Source organism: Idiotropiscis lumnitzeri, chromosome 13, assembly GCF_059441095.1.
Source record: "Idiotropiscis lumnitzeri isolate Australia: NSW breed Sydney's pygmy pipehorse chromosome 13, RoL_Ilum_1.0, whole genome shotgun sequence".
NCBI classification, from domain to species: domain Eukaryota; kingdom Metazoa; phylum Chordata; class Actinopteri; order Syngnathiformes; family Syngnathidae; genus Idiotropiscis; species Idiotropiscis lumnitzeri.
The window spans coordinates 11,071,412-11,090,391 of record NC_142403.1 but is presented as its reverse complement, the minus strand read 5'-3'; the positions used below and the strand labels follow the sequence as shown (position 1 = coordinate 11,090,391).

At 42.5% G+C, this 18,980-nt stretch overlaps 4 protein-coding genes and 2 long non-coding RNA genes across 8 annotated transcripts in view; 5 read left to right on the top strand and 1 right to left on the bottom strand.

Moving 5' to 3' along the window:
- The first annotated feature begins 2,353 nt into the window (after nucleotides 1-2,353).
- uts2d (urotensin 2 domain containing) lies at nucleotides 2,354-3,156 on the top strand. Of its 2 annotated transcripts, none has more exons than XM_088313979.1 (5): nucleotides 2,354-2,487; nucleotides 2,585-2,689; nucleotides 2,767-2,804; nucleotides 2,931-3,018; nucleotides 3,099-3,156. In XM_088313979.1, exons 1-5 carry the CDS (start codon nucleotides 2,388-2,390, stop codon nucleotides 3,122-3,124), a joined length of 357 nt encoding a protein of 118 aa, XP_088170105.1. In that variant the 5' UTR covers nucleotides 2,354-2,387; the 3' UTR covers nucleotides 3,125-3,156. The 2 variants fall into 2 exon arrangements, with proteins under 2 accessions (XP_088170105.1, XP_088170104.1); XM_088313978.1 differs by having other exon boundaries at nucleotides 2,388-2,487; nucleotides 2,528-2,689.
- Nucleotides 3,157-4,439: 1,283 nt separating this feature from the next.
- Nucleotides 4,440-18,980, bottom strand: part of LOC148324321 (uncharacterized) — a 53,785-nt gene continuing 39,244 nt past the window's right edge. Inside the window, exons 3-4 of one of the 2 annotated variants that reach the window (XR_015846342.1) lie at nucleotides 18,100-18,263; nucleotides 4,440-6,734 (exon numbers count right to left, since the gene is read on the bottom strand). This is a non-coding gene — a long non-coding RNA (uncharacterized LOC148324321). Of the gene's footprint in view, nucleotides 6,735-10,347; nucleotides 10,576-18,099; nucleotides 18,264-18,980 lie in introns of those variants that run through there. The other variant, XR_015846343.1, reaches the window with a different exon arrangement.
- On the top strand, nucleotides 4,718-7,097 carry LOC148324325 (uncharacterized). Its single transcript, XM_088313594.1, has 2 exons — nucleotides 4,718-4,853; nucleotides 4,987-7,097. The coding sequence occupies exons 1-2, from the start codon at nucleotides 4,835-4,837 to the stop codon at nucleotides 6,768-6,770; spliced, it is 1,803 nt and encodes a 600-aa protein (XP_088169720.1). The 5' UTR covers nucleotides 4,718-4,834; the 3' UTR covers nucleotides 6,771-7,097.
- On the top strand, nucleotides 9,781-13,398 carry LOC148324324 (uncharacterized). Its single transcript, XM_088313595.1, has 2 exons — nucleotides 9,781-10,008; nucleotides 11,159-13,398. Exon 2 carries the CDS (start codon nucleotides 11,163-11,165, stop codon nucleotides 12,864-12,866), a length of 1,704 nt encoding a protein of 567 aa, XP_088169721.1. The 5' UTR covers nucleotides 9,781-10,008; nucleotides 11,159-11,162; the 3' UTR covers nucleotides 12,867-13,398.
- On the top strand, nucleotides 13,407-14,230 carry LOC148324323 (uncharacterized). Its single transcript, XR_015846344.1, has 2 exons — nucleotides 13,407-13,542; nucleotides 14,162-14,230. It is a non-coding gene; the product is annotated as an uncharacterized LOC148324323 (long non-coding RNA).
- LOC148324322 (uncharacterized) lies at nucleotides 14,539-18,610 on the top strand. Its single transcript, XM_088313588.1, has 2 exons — nucleotides 14,539-14,773; nucleotides 14,853-18,610. Exon 2 carries the CDS (start codon nucleotides 14,854-14,856, stop codon nucleotides 17,116-17,118), a length of 2,265 nt encoding a protein of 754 aa, XP_088169714.1. The 5' UTR covers nucleotides 14,539-14,773; nucleotide 14,853; the 3' UTR covers nucleotides 17,119-18,610.

Here is an 18,980-nt window from a genome sequence, read left to right as displayed (position 1 = left end):
TCTGTCGTACCAAACACTTATCAACAATTGACTTTCTTATCATTTAAATGTGTATTAATTCTAAACTCGTCGATACTTAAGACGTGATTGTGCAACAAAGATTTTTGACCAGCAGGTCTACACATTAATTTTATTTTGAAGAGGTACGTTTTTATTTCCGTCATGGACTTCTTAAAATTCACAAGCTTGACGAAACACTCTTAAAATTTGACCGCCTGCAACAGGAATCGGAAGCGACTGGACCCGACCTCTCCGCCTCCCCGCCCCGGACGAGACATATGATCCACATGAATAATATTTTTTTATTCGAGAATGTAAACGAACATAGAAGAGAATACACAAGCGTGTCACTGCGTGGAAAGCTGATGTTCACACAACATATTGAATCATTTGACAGCATAACACGTTGAGTCAGTGGCACGACTCCCTCTAGTGTCAGCCAATTACATTTCTTTAAGTTTGTCCAACAGCCCATCACCTATAACTGGAATAATATTTTGCCGTTAGCGAGCCATTTACAAGACAATCAAAATGCTTTTAGGAATACACCTCCAGATGGTGCAATCTTATTTATGCAGTGGTCGGAATTAGTTCATGTTGACATTGATGTATCTCTCCTGCAAAATTGCACACTCGCCTGTCAGTCTAAAGTCTCCGTCTACTTCTCCATCACTACAGATTGTCAAAGTCCACTGAAAACGTGCAGTGGCGTCAATGAATCACCATTGGACCAGCATTATTTGAGGAAGGATCCGCATGAGACAGATCCACCTCCTAAAACAAGCCAATGCATTTCATCTTAAATTTTTGATCCTAGCGGTATTTAAATATGTTATTATGACATTACTATAATGCACTTTACTTTGGAGTCAGCCAGTCCTCCCTCACGTGCCTCCAACTGGTGCAAAATGCTGCTGATCATCTTTTAACTGGAGCTCGGAAGACGGATCATATAACCCCACCCGGTGCACTTTAGAGTTCGCTTTATGATACTTCTGTTCGTCTTCAAATCTTGAAATGGCCTCGCCCCTGCGTACCTCTTCGAGCTGCTCCACCCCAACACACATGCCCGCTAACACAGGTCAACCAAATACTGCTGGTGCTGCTGAGGTCTAAGCGCAGCCTCGGGAGTGATGATACCTTTTCTGTTGCCGGCCCTTCCCATTAAATGTGAGGCAAGCCTCCTCTCTGTCCACTATTAAAACTCATTTGAAGACACATTTTTATTTTTTACCTTTCGACGCAACATGAGACTGTTGCTGTTCTAATAAAGCAACCCATGACCTAAAACATCTCTGACGGGGTGAATAGAGAGCAAATCCTTACTTCTCCATGGCTAAATTTGAGACAAGTTCGAGACCCCCGAAAAGTGGTCTGAAGACCAAGCCCAAGACCGCTACGGATCTCAACAACCCGAGTGACACACAAAAGAATATTTGAATCCATCAGTCCAGGATGGACGCCACTTTCGTACTGCACAGACTCTGAACTAGAAAACAGATGAATCAAACAGACAACCCTGTCTTTGGTTCATCACAACTGAAAGTTGTTTCGGGCTCAAACTTTTGGTAATTCAATCCCTGAGAGCTTCACTCTTCTTCATTGAGTCCCAGCGCTCCGTTGAAATCCAGTCGCAGAATAATTTAAGTGATGGCTTTGCAAAAAGATGCTTGGACGGGAGATGCTAGATGTCAACAGGCCCTCAATTGACTGAAGCGTGGAACTTTTATGATAGCGTGAGCAGCCAAATTCATCTGGTGCCTGCCAGCTCATTTCCTTAACACCACACTCGCAGGATACTTGCATTTTTTTTTTTTTGGCAGCATTTCATTGACGCACAAAGTATCTTGATATAGTGAGGTGCTGGTTAGTTGGCGCTGCTGCTGTGATAAATGCTCCCTCACCTCCAAATGAGTCCTGCAGCCAAGACTGTGGAGCTCATCTTTTGCTATAATGGACTTTGGGAAGGAATCAATTTACTTAGGCCGACTTTCTTGTCCCAGCACAATCCTATGACGCTACTGAAGGAATTAATTAATATAAAAGAAAAAAACTTGCAAGTGCCAAAAAATGTGAATCAGTTCTCTCATAACCATCAAGTAGATTAATTCCTTCCTCTCTATGCTTGATTTGCTGGTGTCACTGTGATATAGAGTTACTGGCCTTGCTTACAACGTCATATTTCCGTCAGCGGCAATTTAACCGCGGTGAAACTACTGACGACAAACAGTGACATGTGTTTGATTTAATACGTCAGCGGCTGACTGGCTCCGCCTCCTGCCTCGGAACCGATACATATATTGAAGGGAAGGACCCAAGGAAGAGAAAAGAATCGGCGGCTTGAGGAGTTCGCAGAGCGCTGAACCTGGGAGCGTCCATTAAGTGTCATGGATCGGGTTAGAATTGTCAACTACATCTTGGGACTGCTGGGTTTGTTACTACTGCAGGGTCCGATAGATGTGCAAGGAAGGAACTTATTTAACGCAGGTATGTCAAAATTGAGTGTTTGAAAAGCAACTTTTAAAAGATGATGATTGGCTCATTCCATTTCCGTTTGTTTTTTTTTGTTATTTTATCTGCGCAGGCAACCGTGTTTTGAATCCAAAAGATGACGTAGAAATCCAGAGCAAAATTCTATCACTGCTTCTGCACAAAAGCTTAGTTCCTCTTGAAAAGAATGACACGCCAGGTGAGACATTTGGAAATGAGCAAATTGAGGAGAGGAGGGATGTTACTTGGATGTTGACTTTTTCTTTCTCCTGACAGGTCTTGAGCTGGTTGATAAATTAGCCGATTTAGAAGAGGTAAGCCTTTTACAAACGCATATTGATTCAACAATCATAAAAGGAAAACAGACAATCAATAACAAATGTGCTTCAGTACTTGAATTTGAATAGTGTCGCCGGTCTAATCGCCCTCTCTTCTTTAAGTTGGAGGCACTGAGGGACGATCTGGAACTGGAGAAGGAACTGACAGCCAATTTAGTAGACAAACCAATAACAAGGAAGAGGGGTGAACGTACGTCACATTTATTATGTCTGCATTTGCTTGTAGGTTTCAGTTTAAGTAGCAGAAGGTCACTCCTCTTTTGTCTGCAGCTTGTTTCTGGAAATACTGTGTGTGAGATGGGACTCCAGGCGGATGAGGACCGCTATGAAATGTTGCTGCAAAGCCCAGCAAAGCCTTAAGAAGCCACAACACCGCTCACGTGAACACGGTTCATTTCAGCAATCTCGACCATCAAGGAAAAAGGTCGCTTCACTGCCGGTGTCAAACTGTTAAGTGTCCATCATCTGCTACGCACAAAAGATGCTTCACCAAGACAAAGTCACCAGGGTTATGATTTGCCTGCCGCTTTTCTCTTTTCATGTTGCTCTCTTGTAGCGGAACAAAGCATAACATTGTTGGGAATTGACAGAAAGCATTGGAATAGAAGGAGATTGCTCTTTTCAAAATAAAATGTGAACGTGAAGTTGTGTTTTGTATGATTTCAAAGATCTTTAGCCACAAAGACATGTAATATTCAAATGAGGATCTTGGGACTTATACAAGCTGCAATATGAAGAGTTTGGAAGCATAGGAGCTCTGTTTGAGTGAAAGGGATCGGACGGATGTAGTGCAGTCTCCGCAGTGGCAGGTGAATTCATGTGCAGTGAGCTTTTAGACGAGTGTGACATAGCTGAGTCACTGAGCTTAGCCCAAATAATGGGAGGGCTGCTGTGAAAAAGCCTCAACAGTGGAGAGCTCAACAAAAGCAGACGGGATGTGACCCGAACATTGAGGCAATATCTGTCGAGCGCAATATATTTGAAATCCACTGTTTTTACCATCGTCATCCATGTATTTACATAAAAAAAAAGAAAAAGAAAAAAGGTGTGCTGATTAATAAATACAGTGCAGCGCATACAGGTAATGTATCGTGAAATAGGACAAGGAGCCAGATTTGGTAACTTAATTCAAAATGACACGAGATTTCTCCTCATAAATTAGTTGAGAATCAAAAGACAGTTTATCGTATTGGTTGTCCATCAAAAAAACAATATGAAAAAAAAAAAAAAGTATTGTGCTATTAAAATTCCAGGCGGACAAAAGGGGGAAAATGTCATTAATCCTCGAGTGCGCATATTAATGACTTCTGTAAAACAGGTAAAAACATACGTCCGTATACATGATATATATTAATATATTTAGTCATTTTGTCGAGCATTTTGAATTGTTTGTTTATTAAATCCGCTGTTAAAAAAAAATAAAAAATAAGATTAGGTGTTAGAGCACACCTTTTTATGGTGTCGCCATACAAATTGTGAGACAGCGAACTACAGATTTTTTATTTATTTATTTTTTGCTATCACAAAGCTTTAACATATTTGAGGGAAAAGAAGCTGTACAAGCAACATCATACAACATGTGACCTCCATCAAACCCTTCAGAATGTGCGAGTATGTGTGAGGGAGCACATACATGTCAGTCATATGTCATCACTGCCTGCTTGCAGTTGAGAGGCCAGAGTTCATTACACAACAGCCATTGGCTCATTATTACTTGCAGCAGCAGGCCAACAAAAAAGTAGCGCTAAAATTTGTTAAAACCGCTGTTGGACATAATATGATTATTACTGAAGATCAAGACACATACTGGAACTGCCCCACACTGACATGTACGTTATGTTACGTCACCACTCAGTCAAAGCTCAAGGAAATGATCCAGCATTCCTGTATGCCAGTCTTTACTGGTTATCTGTGACAACACACATACTCAGTGTGGAGAAGACAGAATTTTGGACAAGCACCGCTCAAAGATCAGTCTGGACTTAATAGCAACATTGCTGGAAAAGATGGATTGTTTTCTAACAGGTCAGTAGAATATTTGAAGCCAAATCAGACTTTGGAACTGTTAGCTGTTGGCTAATGCTCACAAATGCAGTGAAAACTCACACGCAGCTGTATAACATACAATCAATAAAAGTTCGAAGATGTTTTTGTGCAGGATTGTTGCGGGTCCTCGTCTTCTCCATGCTGACCTTCTTCACATACAATACTGCCTGCCCCAGCGTCTGCAGGTGCCTTCCCAACGGCATTGTCATGTGCACCGGAGAAAGCATCATCGACACACCGGAGCAACTGCCGACTCACACCTATAAACTGCTCTTGAACGACACGAACATGCAAGTCCTGCGTGAACGGAGCTTGGAGAAAAAGCAGCAGATGTTGCGTTTTAGTCTCACTTTCAGCCACCTCCACACGATCCATCCTCGGGCTTTCCATGCCGCTCCGCAGCTCAAGTCTCTCCAGCTGTCAGCAAATGATCTTTCCACGCTGGGTGCAAACATTTTCAACCCACTTGGCGCTCTGGAGGAATTGTATTTAAATAAGAATCAACTGGAGAGCTTTTCTGCCAAAATGTTTGAAGGACTGATTGCTTTGCAGGATCTAGACTTGAGTTACAACAAACTGTCCAGCGTTCCTTTCAGAGCCTTCAGCGGACTGATAAACCTTGAGATCCTGAACATTGGCGGGAACTTCTTGAAAACACTTCCCCCTACTATTTTTCGCTCCTTGATCAAACTGAAAAAGCTCAGCATTTATAAAAACCAATTAGAAAGGTTAGAATCAGGGCTCTTTGATGGACTAGTGAACCTTGAGTATCTCCTTATCTTCTCCAACAAGATAGCCACAATTGCCCCGGAGGTGTTCTGGTCACTGAGGAAGTTGAAGAATCTCACCTTGTCTTCCAACCAGCTTCAATTTGTCCCCGAGAGGAGCTTCTATAACATGCCCAAATTGATTAAGCTGACCATTTACGATAATCCACTCTTGTCGCTTCCAGATGAGCTGATGGGACACATGCCGGAAATGGCCACATTTTACCTTTATGCCACAAACCTCATCACGGTGCCTGGAAATGTGTTTGCCAACATGTCCGGGCTGCAGACCCTCAACCTCCATTTTAATGACAAGCTAGGAGAGTTGCCTTCAGATGTCTTTTGTTGTCTCCCCAAATTGCAGAAGCTCTCACTGAGATCCAACGACCTCCAGCAGCTGCATCCGCAACACTTTTCCAGATTACATAAACTGGAAACACTCCTCCTCAATAACAACACTCTCCAGAACCTTCCCCAAAACATATTTCAGGAGCTTGGCCAACTCACAATGCTGGATTTGAAGGCCAACCATCTTAAAACCCTTCCAGGATCTATTTTCAAGTCCAATCCATTTCTAAAGGTTGGTTTGAGTGACAACCCGTGGGACTGCAGCTGCAGCATCAGAGGTTTTGTAAGTTGGATAAGACAGAACAAGCATGCACTTCTTGACAGTGAACACGTGATGTGTCGCAGTCCGAAGCATCACATAAAGCGGACCCTCGAGTCGCTACACGATGAGGAACTGACCCATTGCAGCATTACAACAGTCACTCCAAGTTGCACACCAACTCAAGAGTCGTCCACGACAACCGCTTCAGCTACCAAAGCAGCTTACTCACAGCGAGCCCAAAGCAGTGTCAAAGCCGATCCCTCCACCAACGACATTTCACCGCCTTTTTATGACTTGCTTGTCGTCGAACAGGACCTTGACTTTGTGCACCACAACCGTCAGAGAGGTTGGGTGTACGTGTGGTTCTTGCCCTCCAACGCAGTCCTGACGGGATTCCTCATGTTTTTTCACATCCTTCTTGTGGCCGCAGGCGTGTTCCTCATCTTTTGCGCTATGTATGGGATGCATCTTCTCAGCAAGAGACTGGAGGAGGTAAAGGCACAATATGTACATTTTTAATGGCTACGTCAGCTGTTGCGCAAGGGCAGACTGGCCTGAAATGTAAGGAGAAAACGATTCATTCATTCAATATGCTCATTCACACTTTGTTTCTTCTTTTACAAGACTGCAGCTTCAAAACAAATCCCAGTAATGCACATGCACATTTTTCCCATGTATGTACAACTTCACATTTTGATTCAGCAATTTAACTGCACAGGTGGCAAAAGAACCAGTCCTGTATAACTCTCAGTATTGTAAAAAAATGAGATGATTTTTTTGATGACGTATTTCATTTGAAGTCTCTATTGTTTCTATTACATTATTAAACAAGAGCAATTTTATTGTTATGTTATGTTTTTTATTGTATAGTCTAACATCAACCTGCTACAGGGACAACGGATGCAAATTAGCCATTGGCTATAATCTGGCATATTTACGGGAAACTGTTTGATTAATGTGCACTGTCCCAGTATACTTTCAAAAATAAATACAAATACAAAATTGTCATTGTTCGTTCAGTACTTTAACGATGGCCGAAATGAACACAAAAGTCAGTTAGTGGGTTCAACTTTGAACACATACAGTATATTATTAGTTTCATTATGGAAGTGTGTGTCAGGTATCTTATTAACAAGATGACATAGAATTTTTGCAGTGCGCTTTTGAATATGATACGAATGTCGCACTTCCTCTTTGAATGACAAAGACAGAGAGCGGATATTTCCCCAAAGAGAGGTCAGGAAGTCAAGACAAGCAGCCATCTCGTTTGGACACTTTCTGATGAGGGAAAAGGCTGTGCATTCCCAAAGAATAGCAGGTAAAAACTACAGTCAGGAAAATGACCACGATCATAATCGAAACTGGTTAACATTAGAGTTTAGTCTTTGAAGCTTTCAAAGGGATGTCAACTTTGAGATAATGACTGCAGATGCCACAAATTCCATAACTTTAAAACAAAGCACAAACAATGGGAGGATGAATCAGTAACCTGCTCCCAAGTTCATTGCCATGACAACGGGTGATTAGGACTTTCCACTTGGCTGCTTTGACACAACAGGAGGTATAAACCAGCTCCCACAACACACACACGAGGCAGAAGAAATGATGCAGTTGAAAACAAGCGGAAATATTGCAAAAAAAAAGCAGTGACTCATGGGATGAAAGTTTCTTTCACAACAATCAGAATGAGGCGTTTTTCATTTTTGTAAGCCCCGTGAGCATTGCTTTGTTGAAGTTGTCCTGCAAAATGACCAGCAACAAATGTTTTGACATTGAAACGGACAAGTACCTTTTAGGTACATCGGTTCTTCAAAAAAAAAGAACCTACGGAAACACTCTGCTGATGATTTAGTCCCCGGATGTTGAGTTGGTCCCAAGTCAGGAATCAACTCCCTCATGGCGGCAAACAAGCTCCTTTGCTGACAAGTGTCAGCCATGAAGGGATGACAAGAAAAGGAGAAGCCATGCTAAATGCTAAGCTAACCTAAAATCGACACAACTAGGAAGAATATCCTACGAGCTTCGAAGTATATTAATGTCACATGAAACATTTGGAATTGATCAATAAATGTTATTTGTTTGAGTCCTGAGTTATTACAGCAGGCCTTTATTTATTTATTTATTTATTTACTATCAAGTTAGCTCAACTTCTAGACAAGAAGCAACACATGTTTGACCATCCGTCTACAGTGTTCCGATTTTTGACGTGGCCTGAGCAAGCGGAAGGTTTACGTGAACTTTCTGCCACATAATCACTCAACGACGCATATCCAAGTCACGCCTTGTCCTGCACCAGCCCGCCCATCTTGGCACAGGAATTGGCACGCATCGCAGAAAGCCTGGTGCTGATATGAAAATCTGAATGCGCTCTCTTCAAAGATGTGCTCCTCTGTGTTTAATAGTTTCATTGCTAAAAATACTACTTCATTAAAATTGGGGAGATTTTAAATGAAGCGCTTTTTTTTTCTAGTCATGAGAGGTGACTAGTATTATCGTTCTTAGTGTATTTATTGAAATGATTTTCAGTGTGGCCCCAATTACTACAGCATAAAGTCAACCTCTCCCACGCCTGACTGTCATCAAATCCTCAGCAAGCCAGTCCAGCATCAGATTGTGAAATGGTTGCTTGGGACTTCCTGTTAGGCTGGGCCTGAATGCTCTGCGCCAAAGGAGACTTGCAACTTCTTCTCTGCCTGCCGGGACGCCGAATGTGAATCCCTCCTTCATGTCCATGCACAAGTACAACACACAGACAATTGAGACAAAGCAACGGATGAGCTCCGCAGTAGGCAAAAATGGTCAGCGACTGTGGAATCAATTGACTTGACACGTTCTAGCTGGCTGGCGAGGCAGACACTGAAGAAGCTGACAGAAAGGTCAACAACTGCAACACAGCAAACGCCATTGCGTCGCGACTGCTTCGGAATGGCCGATTGCCTAACAGTGTAAAGTCAATGTGATAATAGGACGGCGGTTTTGCAAATGCTTTATTATCACAGCCCTTTTGCGTATTTAATCACGTACGACCGTGACTGGAGCAACATTTGTGGGCTTACTGATAGGCGTCTGTGCGTTACTGTGGATCCTCCCTGACTATCTGGAGTTTATTTTGGTTCAAACATGCTGTCCAGCCTCCCATTATTTTTCACCTTGCCGCCAAACGCTGAAGTCATTTCGGAATTCCACCTTGTGAGGACTTTATGAACAAATTGAGTCTCATTTCGGGTACAATAGGCATTTCCTTGCATTGAAATTGAGAGCATCAGTGCAAAGAGGCATTGTATGAGATAACAAAACAATATGTGCGACAACTCATAAAAGAACAAGAAAAAAAACACGCCTGCGTCACATAACCTCAATCTCGAATACAGCATCTGTTTCCTAGTCAAAAATCAATTACACACACACACATTGGTTGCAAGGTTACAGTAATCGCAGACCTCCGAGATCTCAATGTGTGCATTCAAACAGTTCTGACGTCAGAGAGGGTGGGGCTTCCCCTCTTTTAGACAATTGCCCTCATTTAACAAAAAACAGCAGCAGAAACAGGGAGGACAATCTGGGACGATGAGGACGAGGACCACCAGCTCCAGATTTCATGAGCGGACAAAAAGAAACAAAAAGACAAAAAGATCCATGTGATGACAAAGACCAGCAAAGTGTGAAATTTTCTTTGCGGAACTTCACAAGCTCCAGAGGAAGGCAGTGTGCGCAAAACAGATAAGACCAACTCCCTCTCTGTCCGCAACTTTTCGAGGTAAGAGATGCAGAATGTTGTGTTTGTGGTTTTGTAGATTTGTTGCAACATGGTACTGTACTTGCCAAGATGTCGTGCCAGTTAGTAAGACTGATGATTTGAATCTCGGATAATCACACCTTCTGACAAGAACAGATAAAAACAGTCGTGAATCTGAAGACAAGCTGATCAATGACTTTGGATTTCTGTTGCAAACATACAAATAGTATCTCAATTTTGCAGAAGTGTGCAAAAAGAAGTGTTGCCGTTCCTTTGACAAAGTCATACAAGAGTGAAAAAAATAAATAAAATAAATCACAGCAGTTCATGGCTTCAGATCCATTTGGCACACGCTTCCATTCTCTGCACTCACAGCCATCCAGGAGCGTTGTCATGTAACCCAAAGCAGAACATTTTGTCCAACAGCAAGATGGGGAAAAAATCCGGGAGATGTTTGAGAGGCGATGCAATTGTTATGTCACGTATCTCAAAAGAAAAACAAGGAAACTGCACTTGGACAATGTACTACTCAGGGGAAATGCCTCATTTCATTTCCTGGCGGGGTTGCTCATGCGCGGACATTCAAACCTGAGGAAGAAAAAAAAGGAAAGAAAACCTCACCCATTAATGATAGTTTGTATTTAGTGGCTGAAGGGAATCACAGTCCTGTTCTGAGTCGGCATTTGATGTTGGCATGTTACCACGAAAGACATAAAAGCGTGTGACTGTCCCACCACAAAGATATGCGAGTTGGGAAAAATTGATTTCTGGGCTCAAATTTGTGAAGGACTGTTTTGGACACTTTCTCTGACCAAACAGTTAGCATAGTCCAAGCCAATGTTTTGAGATTATCTCATGTCTACAACTACTTAGAATGATGATGATGACGACGCAGAACAATTCCCAAACCGACTGACCACAGAAATGGCCATTTTTGACGGTTCGGATGCTAAAGTGTTCAAAGCTGCTAATTGCAGCCAACGTCACCCGCAGCCGTTTAACCCGATACCCTAGCCAGCTTCGACTTAAAGACGCTATATGATACTATCCCAGAATAGAGCGCCGGCATTGGATCGTAAAATGAGTTTAGCTCTCATTGTTGAATTAAAAAATAATGTCAAAATATGTGATGAATTGGTTCATGACTCTAACTTGCGTGTATCTTTTTTAGGTGCATGATGGAGCATTCCGTCATCCTGCTATTTCTCTTTCTGTGCGCCTTTAACATGGCTGTGTGGGCGTGTCCGGATGTATGCCAATGTGAGGGAGAACAAATATTATGCACTGGTATCTCAAATGTTCCTCCTCTGCCGGCATGGACAACTGCTCTTTACCTCTCCAAATGCAACATCTCGTCATTGGGGGTAGATGACCTTTATTCTTTAACAAATGCAAAATGGATTGCGATTGATGACACGCCTTTGAGTGAGATTCAACCTGGCTCATTTGATTCTGTTGTGAACCTAAAGGCCTTAAAAGTGACTGGAACACAATTGCGAGACCTACCAGAGGCCTTGTTCCAAAATCTTCAGAAACTTGAGACTCTGAATCTAAATGGAAACCAGTTGGCGGCGCTCCATCCAAAATGGTTCTCCCAAATCAAAGTTCTAACTGCCCTTGATCTCACCCACAATCGAGTGACCTTAATCCCCATGGAAACGTTTCACCCCCTTACTGAGCTGGAGTTCCTGTTGCTCGCAAGAAATGATATCAGCCAGTTACCTATTGGGACATTCAAAGGGCTTTCGAAGCTGAAATATCTTCGATTAAATAAAAACATGCTCCAAGAAATACCCGGTGGCAGTTTCCATGATCTGGGCAACCTGGAGGAACTTTCCCTGCAAGACAATCGTATTACGCATCTCCAACACGACTTGTTCTCCAAAACTCCAAAACTCACAAAGCTGTTCCTGTCCAACAACCAGCTGAGGACTCTTCCACAACAACTCTTCTTCCAGGTTCCCCTGCTTGCCCAGATCTCCTTGTACGAAAACCAGCTGGAGAGTTTTGGTCCAGGACTGTTTGGTCCCACGGCCTTGCGAGAGTTGTGGCTCTACGACAACAAACTGAGTCGGATCGAGGACGACACCTTTAAAAATCTCACACTGCTGCGACTTCTGGTGCTCAGTCGCAACCGGATCAGCTATGTCGCTAGCGGAGCCTTCCGGGGGTTGGAACAGCTCGGTGAAGTATCGCTTCACACCAATTTGCTGAAAACATTGCAAGTCGGGACATTCCAAGGTCTACCCAGCCTTGTAAACATTTCTTTGGAGCACAATTTCATCAGTCATCTGCCTGTCGGTTTTCTCCGAGGCCGAAGTCACCTGGGGCAGATTGACCTGAGGAATAACACTCTTGCAAACCTGCCACCGCAAGATCTCGATGCCATTTCTGTAGCAGAAGAGATACTTCTTCAGCAGAACCCCTGGAGATGTGACAAGGATATTTTGCCTCTTACCATCTGGCTGAGAAAGCACCCATCCAAGGTCAACCAAACGCTCGTGGTGTGCGATACGCCACTCAGTCTGAGTGGGGAGATGATTGCCGGGCTAACACAAGACGACTTGGAGCTGCAGAGTTCCACGCAACAAACAGCACTGCCCTCAACTGAGAGGAGAAGGAAACCAAACAGCCCGCCGCAGAAAAGAAGCACTCCTTCACCTGCTGTCAAGACAACCTCATCCTCAGAGGTTGAAGTCACAAGCAGCGGCCAGCAGGATGACCATCACATTCCGAAGCACACTTCCATCATCCTCATTGTCATCGCAGTCGTTGCTACGGTAATCATAAGTGCCATCGTCATTGGCTGTCTATGCTGGAGGAGGAACAAGAAAGGACGGGGACATATTGGCCACAGGAGCAGGAACTCTGTGCTGTAAATTAAACACTGCGCCTGTATGCAATATTAAGAAAAAACATAAACATATATACACACATATATATATATATATATATATATATATATGTGTGTGTGTGTGTATATGTGTGGCATATCTAGCAGTGTTCACATTTGAACCACGTTTGATCCAATTTGATGCACAAAAACAATTCCAGGGTTCCTTGGTTAAAAATGGACTTATCGTACCTACAGAAATGACATGAACATGAACCCGAATTTGGTTTTAATTTGGAATGCGAATAAACTAGCCTGCAGCAACGCAGTAGTATTTCCAGAGGTTCGTGGGTTTTAAGTCTTAGAAGTGTATTTAGCTCACTGACTGTTCACTTGGGCAACACTGACATCTGCTGCTAACATATTGTAACTACATCAAGACCCACAATGGGACGTTCATGCACTGAACAATACAGCGTGCATTTTTTTAAGCGAATTTACTTCGCTTCCGCCTTTTTTCAATGAATTATTTCAGTTTTTGGGAATGATGAGGATCATGGTGATGAAGAAGATGGTGATGATGAACAAGTAGTGCATTGAAAAAAAACGACACCTGTGCTCTGTTGGCTTCGAGTGTGTATGACAAGTCGTTTTAACAATAATAGATTGAGCACATTTTGCTTAATTGGAAGTGAAAACAGATATTGATAGAAAGAAGTCACGTTTTATTTTGACCCTACTTTTCGAGTCAATTGTTTTCCACATTTCTACAAAATTCTATATACGAATAAAATCTCAAAGTCAAACGGTCGCAATCATTTAAGACTCCCCGCCTCACCCCTCCAAATAATTCCATTTTCATTATGATTCAGTGAGAACAGTGTCATGGAACAGATTTGGATCATTGCCATTTCATTGTGGTGTTATTATGGACCACTGTGACATACGGTTGGGTACTTTGTGTACCTGTATGCCTATGTCCGTTTGTAAAGAAAACTGCAGCAGATTGGTTTAAATATGTCGTCCGAGTAGGACAGTGACAACAACAATCAGAATATACATTTGCAAGTTTGGAAATACTACAAGAACTCTGATGGATTACATATACACTACGAGACAAAAACAATATTCTGAGGACAAATATTAATTAATTAATTAATAATAACATTTGCAACTCTATTGATTGCACCTCATTCACTAAAATTAGATCAATACGAAAATGAAATTCATATTCAAATAAATTGTGTATTTCTTTGAAAATGATGTTATCCTGCAATGCTTCAGTAACAAGATTGAGAAAAATACAACTAAAGTTTCTTATAAAAAAGTGTTAAGTAGCAGGCTCATTTGGACAAATCCAATATTGTTTATTTTGTTGTTTTTTCAAAACATTAAATTGTGCAAAATGAATGGTCTGGTATTCAAGAATGTTGCCTGAATTGTCCTCCTACTCTGGAAGATCCGTACATGGATGTTGTTTATGACATAAAATGTGGCATTCAATTTGGCGCAGTATAGTTCTAGTTGCCGTACAGTGTAACGTAAAGTTACCATTCAGGTGGCACTAAATGCAAATATTGTCAAAAGAGATTGATATAATAATAATAATAATAATAATAATAATGTAACTATTGCTAATTTAAAAAAGTGTCAGATGCTGCAAAAAAAAGTGTAAAAAGAAAATTATATCTGAAAATTATATGTGACAACATTGCCATTCTTTTCTGATGACTTTTGGCAAAATAATTCTTATTTTGGTGCCGCGCTGCAGCTCTGTGCTGTCATTGCTTCCAATTTCGTTCTCTGCCCTTATCTCGTGTCACAGGAACGTGTTGGTCACTCCCCGGCGGGTCGCTGGCAACGCTGATAGAGACAAGAACTTTGAAAATGTTTGTATTTCCTTCCTGCTGTAACAACACAACACTGCGGCATCCTGTCATAGGAAATAATCAGGTAGGCATTTGGATTTGACAGGACTTTGACAAGCTATTCAGGTACTTAAATGATCTCTCCATTTCTTCTCGTGAGTAAGCATGCAGAGGAGACAAGACATCATTGTTTTTTTTCTGTTTTCGCTGTTGGACTCCTTTTGGACTCAAAACCAACCATGTGAAAAAGAGACCGACTGTCCTTCAGAGAACCAAATCGTCTTCACCGCAGCTACAGAAATCCCACGAAGTCTGAGGCCAGGCGTGACCGAAGTTTTCTTTTTGGACAGCCACATCAATACAATCCCCCAAGCAGCCTTTGTGGAAAACCCGCACCTGGAAAAGGTGGAGTTCATTAACACAAACACGTCCGTCATCGAGCCAGGAGCTTTCCAAGGTCTGGTCGACATGAAGCACGTTGAGATCTCCAGCACGCCGCTTTCGTCCGTGCCTGTCGGAGTCTTCTCGGGTCTCAAGAATCTGGAGAAAATTATACTCAAGTTGAACAAGATCCGGAATGTGGAGCGAGATTTGTTTGACGGTCTTAAAAAGGTACGAGAGATCCAGTTACATGGAAATGAGATTGCGTCCATTGAAGATGGCACCTTTGATGGCCTCGAGAACCTCCTGACGCTCCACCTGGCTAAAAATCGCCTCACCGCAGTCACAACCGCTTTGTTCTCCAAGCTAAGCAAACTGGTCACGCTGCGGCTTTATGAAAATCAACTGAGTGCCATTCCGGAAGACATTTTTCACCATTTACCAAATTTAAAAGAAATTACTTTGCAAAGCAACAAATTAACGGCGTTATCCGCCAATCAGTTTCCATATAAAGACAAACTCACAAAGATCGGCTTGGATGACAATCTCTTAACAAATTTACCTGAAGAATTCTTTGTTGGCTTCCCGAATCTCAAAACGCTGACCCTGCACAAGAATAAACTGTCCAGTCTTCCGCCAGTGCTTTTTGGGGAAATGAGCAAAATGATAGATTTCAGTTTAAAACAAAACCAACTGAGCGACCTTCCAAAAGGAATTCTCAGTCCTCTGAAAAGGCTGACCAAGCTCGATCTATCCAATAATCACTTTGCAACTCTGTCAGCTGACTACTTTGAAGGACTGCAAAAACTCAGTGTTTTGAATCTGCAAAACAACAAGATAGAATCTTTGAGTTCCGAGATTTTTGAAAAAATCCCATCGCTGAGCTCTCTGGACTTGTCCGGCAACAATCTGGAAACGCTCCATCAGGATGTTTTGGAGCCTTTAACACGTCTCACTAAAGTCTATCTCAATGACAATCCTTGGAATTGTGACTGCAACCTTCTACATCTCCATCGCTGGATAAAAGCAAACTCGGCGATCGTTCGCAAGCCGGTCGTCTGTCGCTATCCAGAAGATCTTAAAGAACAAGAAATCCAGTCTTTGGGAGAACAGCAATTCATATGCGTCACTTTCCCGTTCACAACCACCACATCGCCTACGACGGCTTTCACAACGCCCGAAGTAACCACAACGTTCTCAACAACAATGGCAACCACATCTTGGCCAACCACGCCGACATCCACCACGACACTGTCAGCTACAACGTCTTCCACGACAACTGCAGTTGAAGAAACGACAGTCGACATGAAAGCAACAACGCCAGTGAGCATCGCGACCACGTCAGCGGTCGCGACAAGTGCAAAAGCAAGACGCGCACTGACAACCATTTTAATCACAACCCCGCCAGCCAGCACCGTCACGCCAACCCCGCAAACAACCACAACGGAAACTGCGTCACCCACGAGCGTTCCGACAACAACAGCTACAATTCCCGTCACACCGCCAGCAACCACGCCCACAGCAATTCAAACTCCAACCTCAGCAGCCGTCACGATGACACCGACTTCTCAAATCACCACAACCATTTTAACAAGTACTCTTGTTATTACACCGGCAGCAACCACAATCGCGAGCACGTCAGCCATCACCACGAGCGCAATTCCAATCACGACGACGACGCAATCAGCAACCACCACAAACATAGCGACGGCGCAAACGACCACCACTCGGAGCACAACGCAAATGACCACAAGTGCAACCCCGCCTTCAAAAACGACAGCCGCGGTCGTGTTCACCTGTCCCACGCAGGCACACCTCAACAAGTCACAGACTTTGTTGGCCTACAAGGACACCCAAGCAGCTTTGCAGTGCAAATTTCAGGCACTCGTGTACGTCGCTCTTCTGCTAGTGGAGGTGAGCTGCACGTTGGTGCTGGCCAAGTTCACCTTGTCTCTTTACCGCCTGCTGGTGTGCAGGGAGACGATGCAACGCGACGTCAAACTCACGCACTTCTCCTACAGGAAAGAAGTCATCCTGAGGCCTGTGTAGGACACATTGGCAGCCACGTCCATGTACGATCAGGTTCATAACTGGTGAAACATTACAGAACATTCAAATATTTTGCACTCTACGTGCTCGTTTAAATGGAAAGGTTACCAACCACAGTTTTTTTTTTTTTTGCAAGAGTTGTGATGATTTATGTGTTGTGCATTGACTTGCCGGCTTATATGTTTTGCAAAATGACTTCTTTTCTCCTGAATTCAAGAAAAATCTCTCAAATCGTCTGAAGTGCACCACTTGGCTTCTTGCAAGCAGCGAGGCAAGCAAGAAAGCAAAAACTTTCTTTTAACTTGACGCCCGTCAATGATTTCTTTTGACTCATTGCTCAACATTTTGGGAGCTTTTTTATTTATTATTATTATTATTATTATAATTATTCACAACTTGCAAACCTACTTTCACCCATTAAAACACATTTTGCACTCTAATTGGCTCCTGTGGCAAAATTGTAAGCACAAGCAAGCATCAAAGCGAAAGGCAATAATAAAAAAATTAAAAACAGCAAATCCAAATTGTTGTACAAGTACATTGGTCTGCATGGTGTTTTGTGAATGGAATTACAATTTGGGGATTTGTATTTAAAGGTTTGGAGAATATGAGCGAAGGTTTGTTCAGTTTCTGGGAATAGATTTTCTATTGTTTGAATTAACTAAACGAGTACCTTCCTCCAACCAACGTTTGCATTGTGATTCGTACAAAGACAATGACAGCGATAACGGTGACATTGCACTGATGAGAAGTTTCACCTTTGCTTTAACCCAAGTTGATGATGACGATGATGATGATGGCGTTTGCCAGTGTACACAACCCAAAAGCTCATAAGCTAATGTCCCCGTTCTTGGACTCGGCATTTAGCTTATAATTGGCCATTTGTAATCAAAGTGACTCCATCTTCTGTTTTCTTTCGCCACCGGGCTCCCTGAACTAAGGGTAAAAAAAAATGGCGAATTCAATTGGAATTCAACTCACATGAGTGGAATTGAGGCAGCACATGTGCGAGTGGTTTGCACGTCTTCCTCAATCCTCACAGTTGAGACGTTCTGTGTTCAAATCTCAGCTTGGGCCCTCCTGAGCGGAGTTTGCATGAACGCCTCCTCCTTCTGGAGTGTTTCTCCACATACTCTGACGTCCTCCTAAAGTAAAAAAAACCAAAAAAAAACAAAAAAAAAACATGCACGTAATGTTCATTGAAAATGTTCAAATGTTCAAAGGAGTGAATGCCAGTGGTTATGCTGCCAACAAGAACCGGGCCGGTTCTAAAAATAGATCACCCATGATAGGACATGTGATTTCCTAGAAATGTTGTGAAAATAATCCATTGTAAATGTAAACAATTGTTATGCATTGAAGGAGGCGCCCTAATCTTAGGTATGACAAATGTGCTCCTTGACCTGCTTAATGTGTGACGAGCCCTGAGAAAACTTCTATTGTGAATTAATGTGATACAAATAAATTGGATTAGACTTCAACTGACGAGCAACATGGTGTATAAATTGTGTTTGAATTCTTGTTCCCTGGACTACTTGGATGAAAGTAGACATATTCCTAAGGAATGTGTTTAGTAAAAATGCACACTTTGTCTCTTTTCAAAATTCTTGTCCATGTACAATATAAAGAGAATCATGTGTACGTTGCCACGGTGTGCAACATGAGCAGTGAATCCAAAAATGCTCAACGAATGAAGAAAGGCGTGCACACAGTTGGGTCAGACAAAGCAATTTGCGGAGCAAATGACCCGTGACCTGCACCGGCATTGCAAACATCGACGTGAAACGAATGATGGCTGGCGTTAGTGTTTTGATGTACAACAAAAGAAAGCTTGTAAAATAGGATAGATGATGTCACAAACT

Excerpts from the sequence above, each read along its gene's own strand:
- uts2d (XM_088313978.1), top strand. The coding sequence starts at position 2,388 with ATGGATCGGGTTAGAATTGTCAACTACATCTTGGGACTGCTGGGTTTG. Across the intron at positions 2,690-2,766 it reads TGAAAAGAATGACACGCCAG|GTCTTGAGCTGGTTGATAAA; the intron begins GTGAGACATTTG and ends TTCTCCTGACAG. Across the intron at positions 2,805-2,930 it reads AATTAGCCGATTTAGAAGAG|TTGGAGGCACTGAGGGACGA; the intron begins GTAAGCCTTTTA and ends CTCTTCTTTAAG.
- LOC148324324 (XM_088313595.1), top strand. The coding sequence starts at position 11,163 with ATGATGGAGCATTCCGTCATCCTGCTATTTCTCTTTCTGTGCGCCTTT.
- LOC148324322 (XM_088313588.1), top strand. The coding sequence starts at position 14,854 with ATGCAGAGGAGACAAGACATCATTGTTTTTTTTCTGTTTTCGCTGTTG.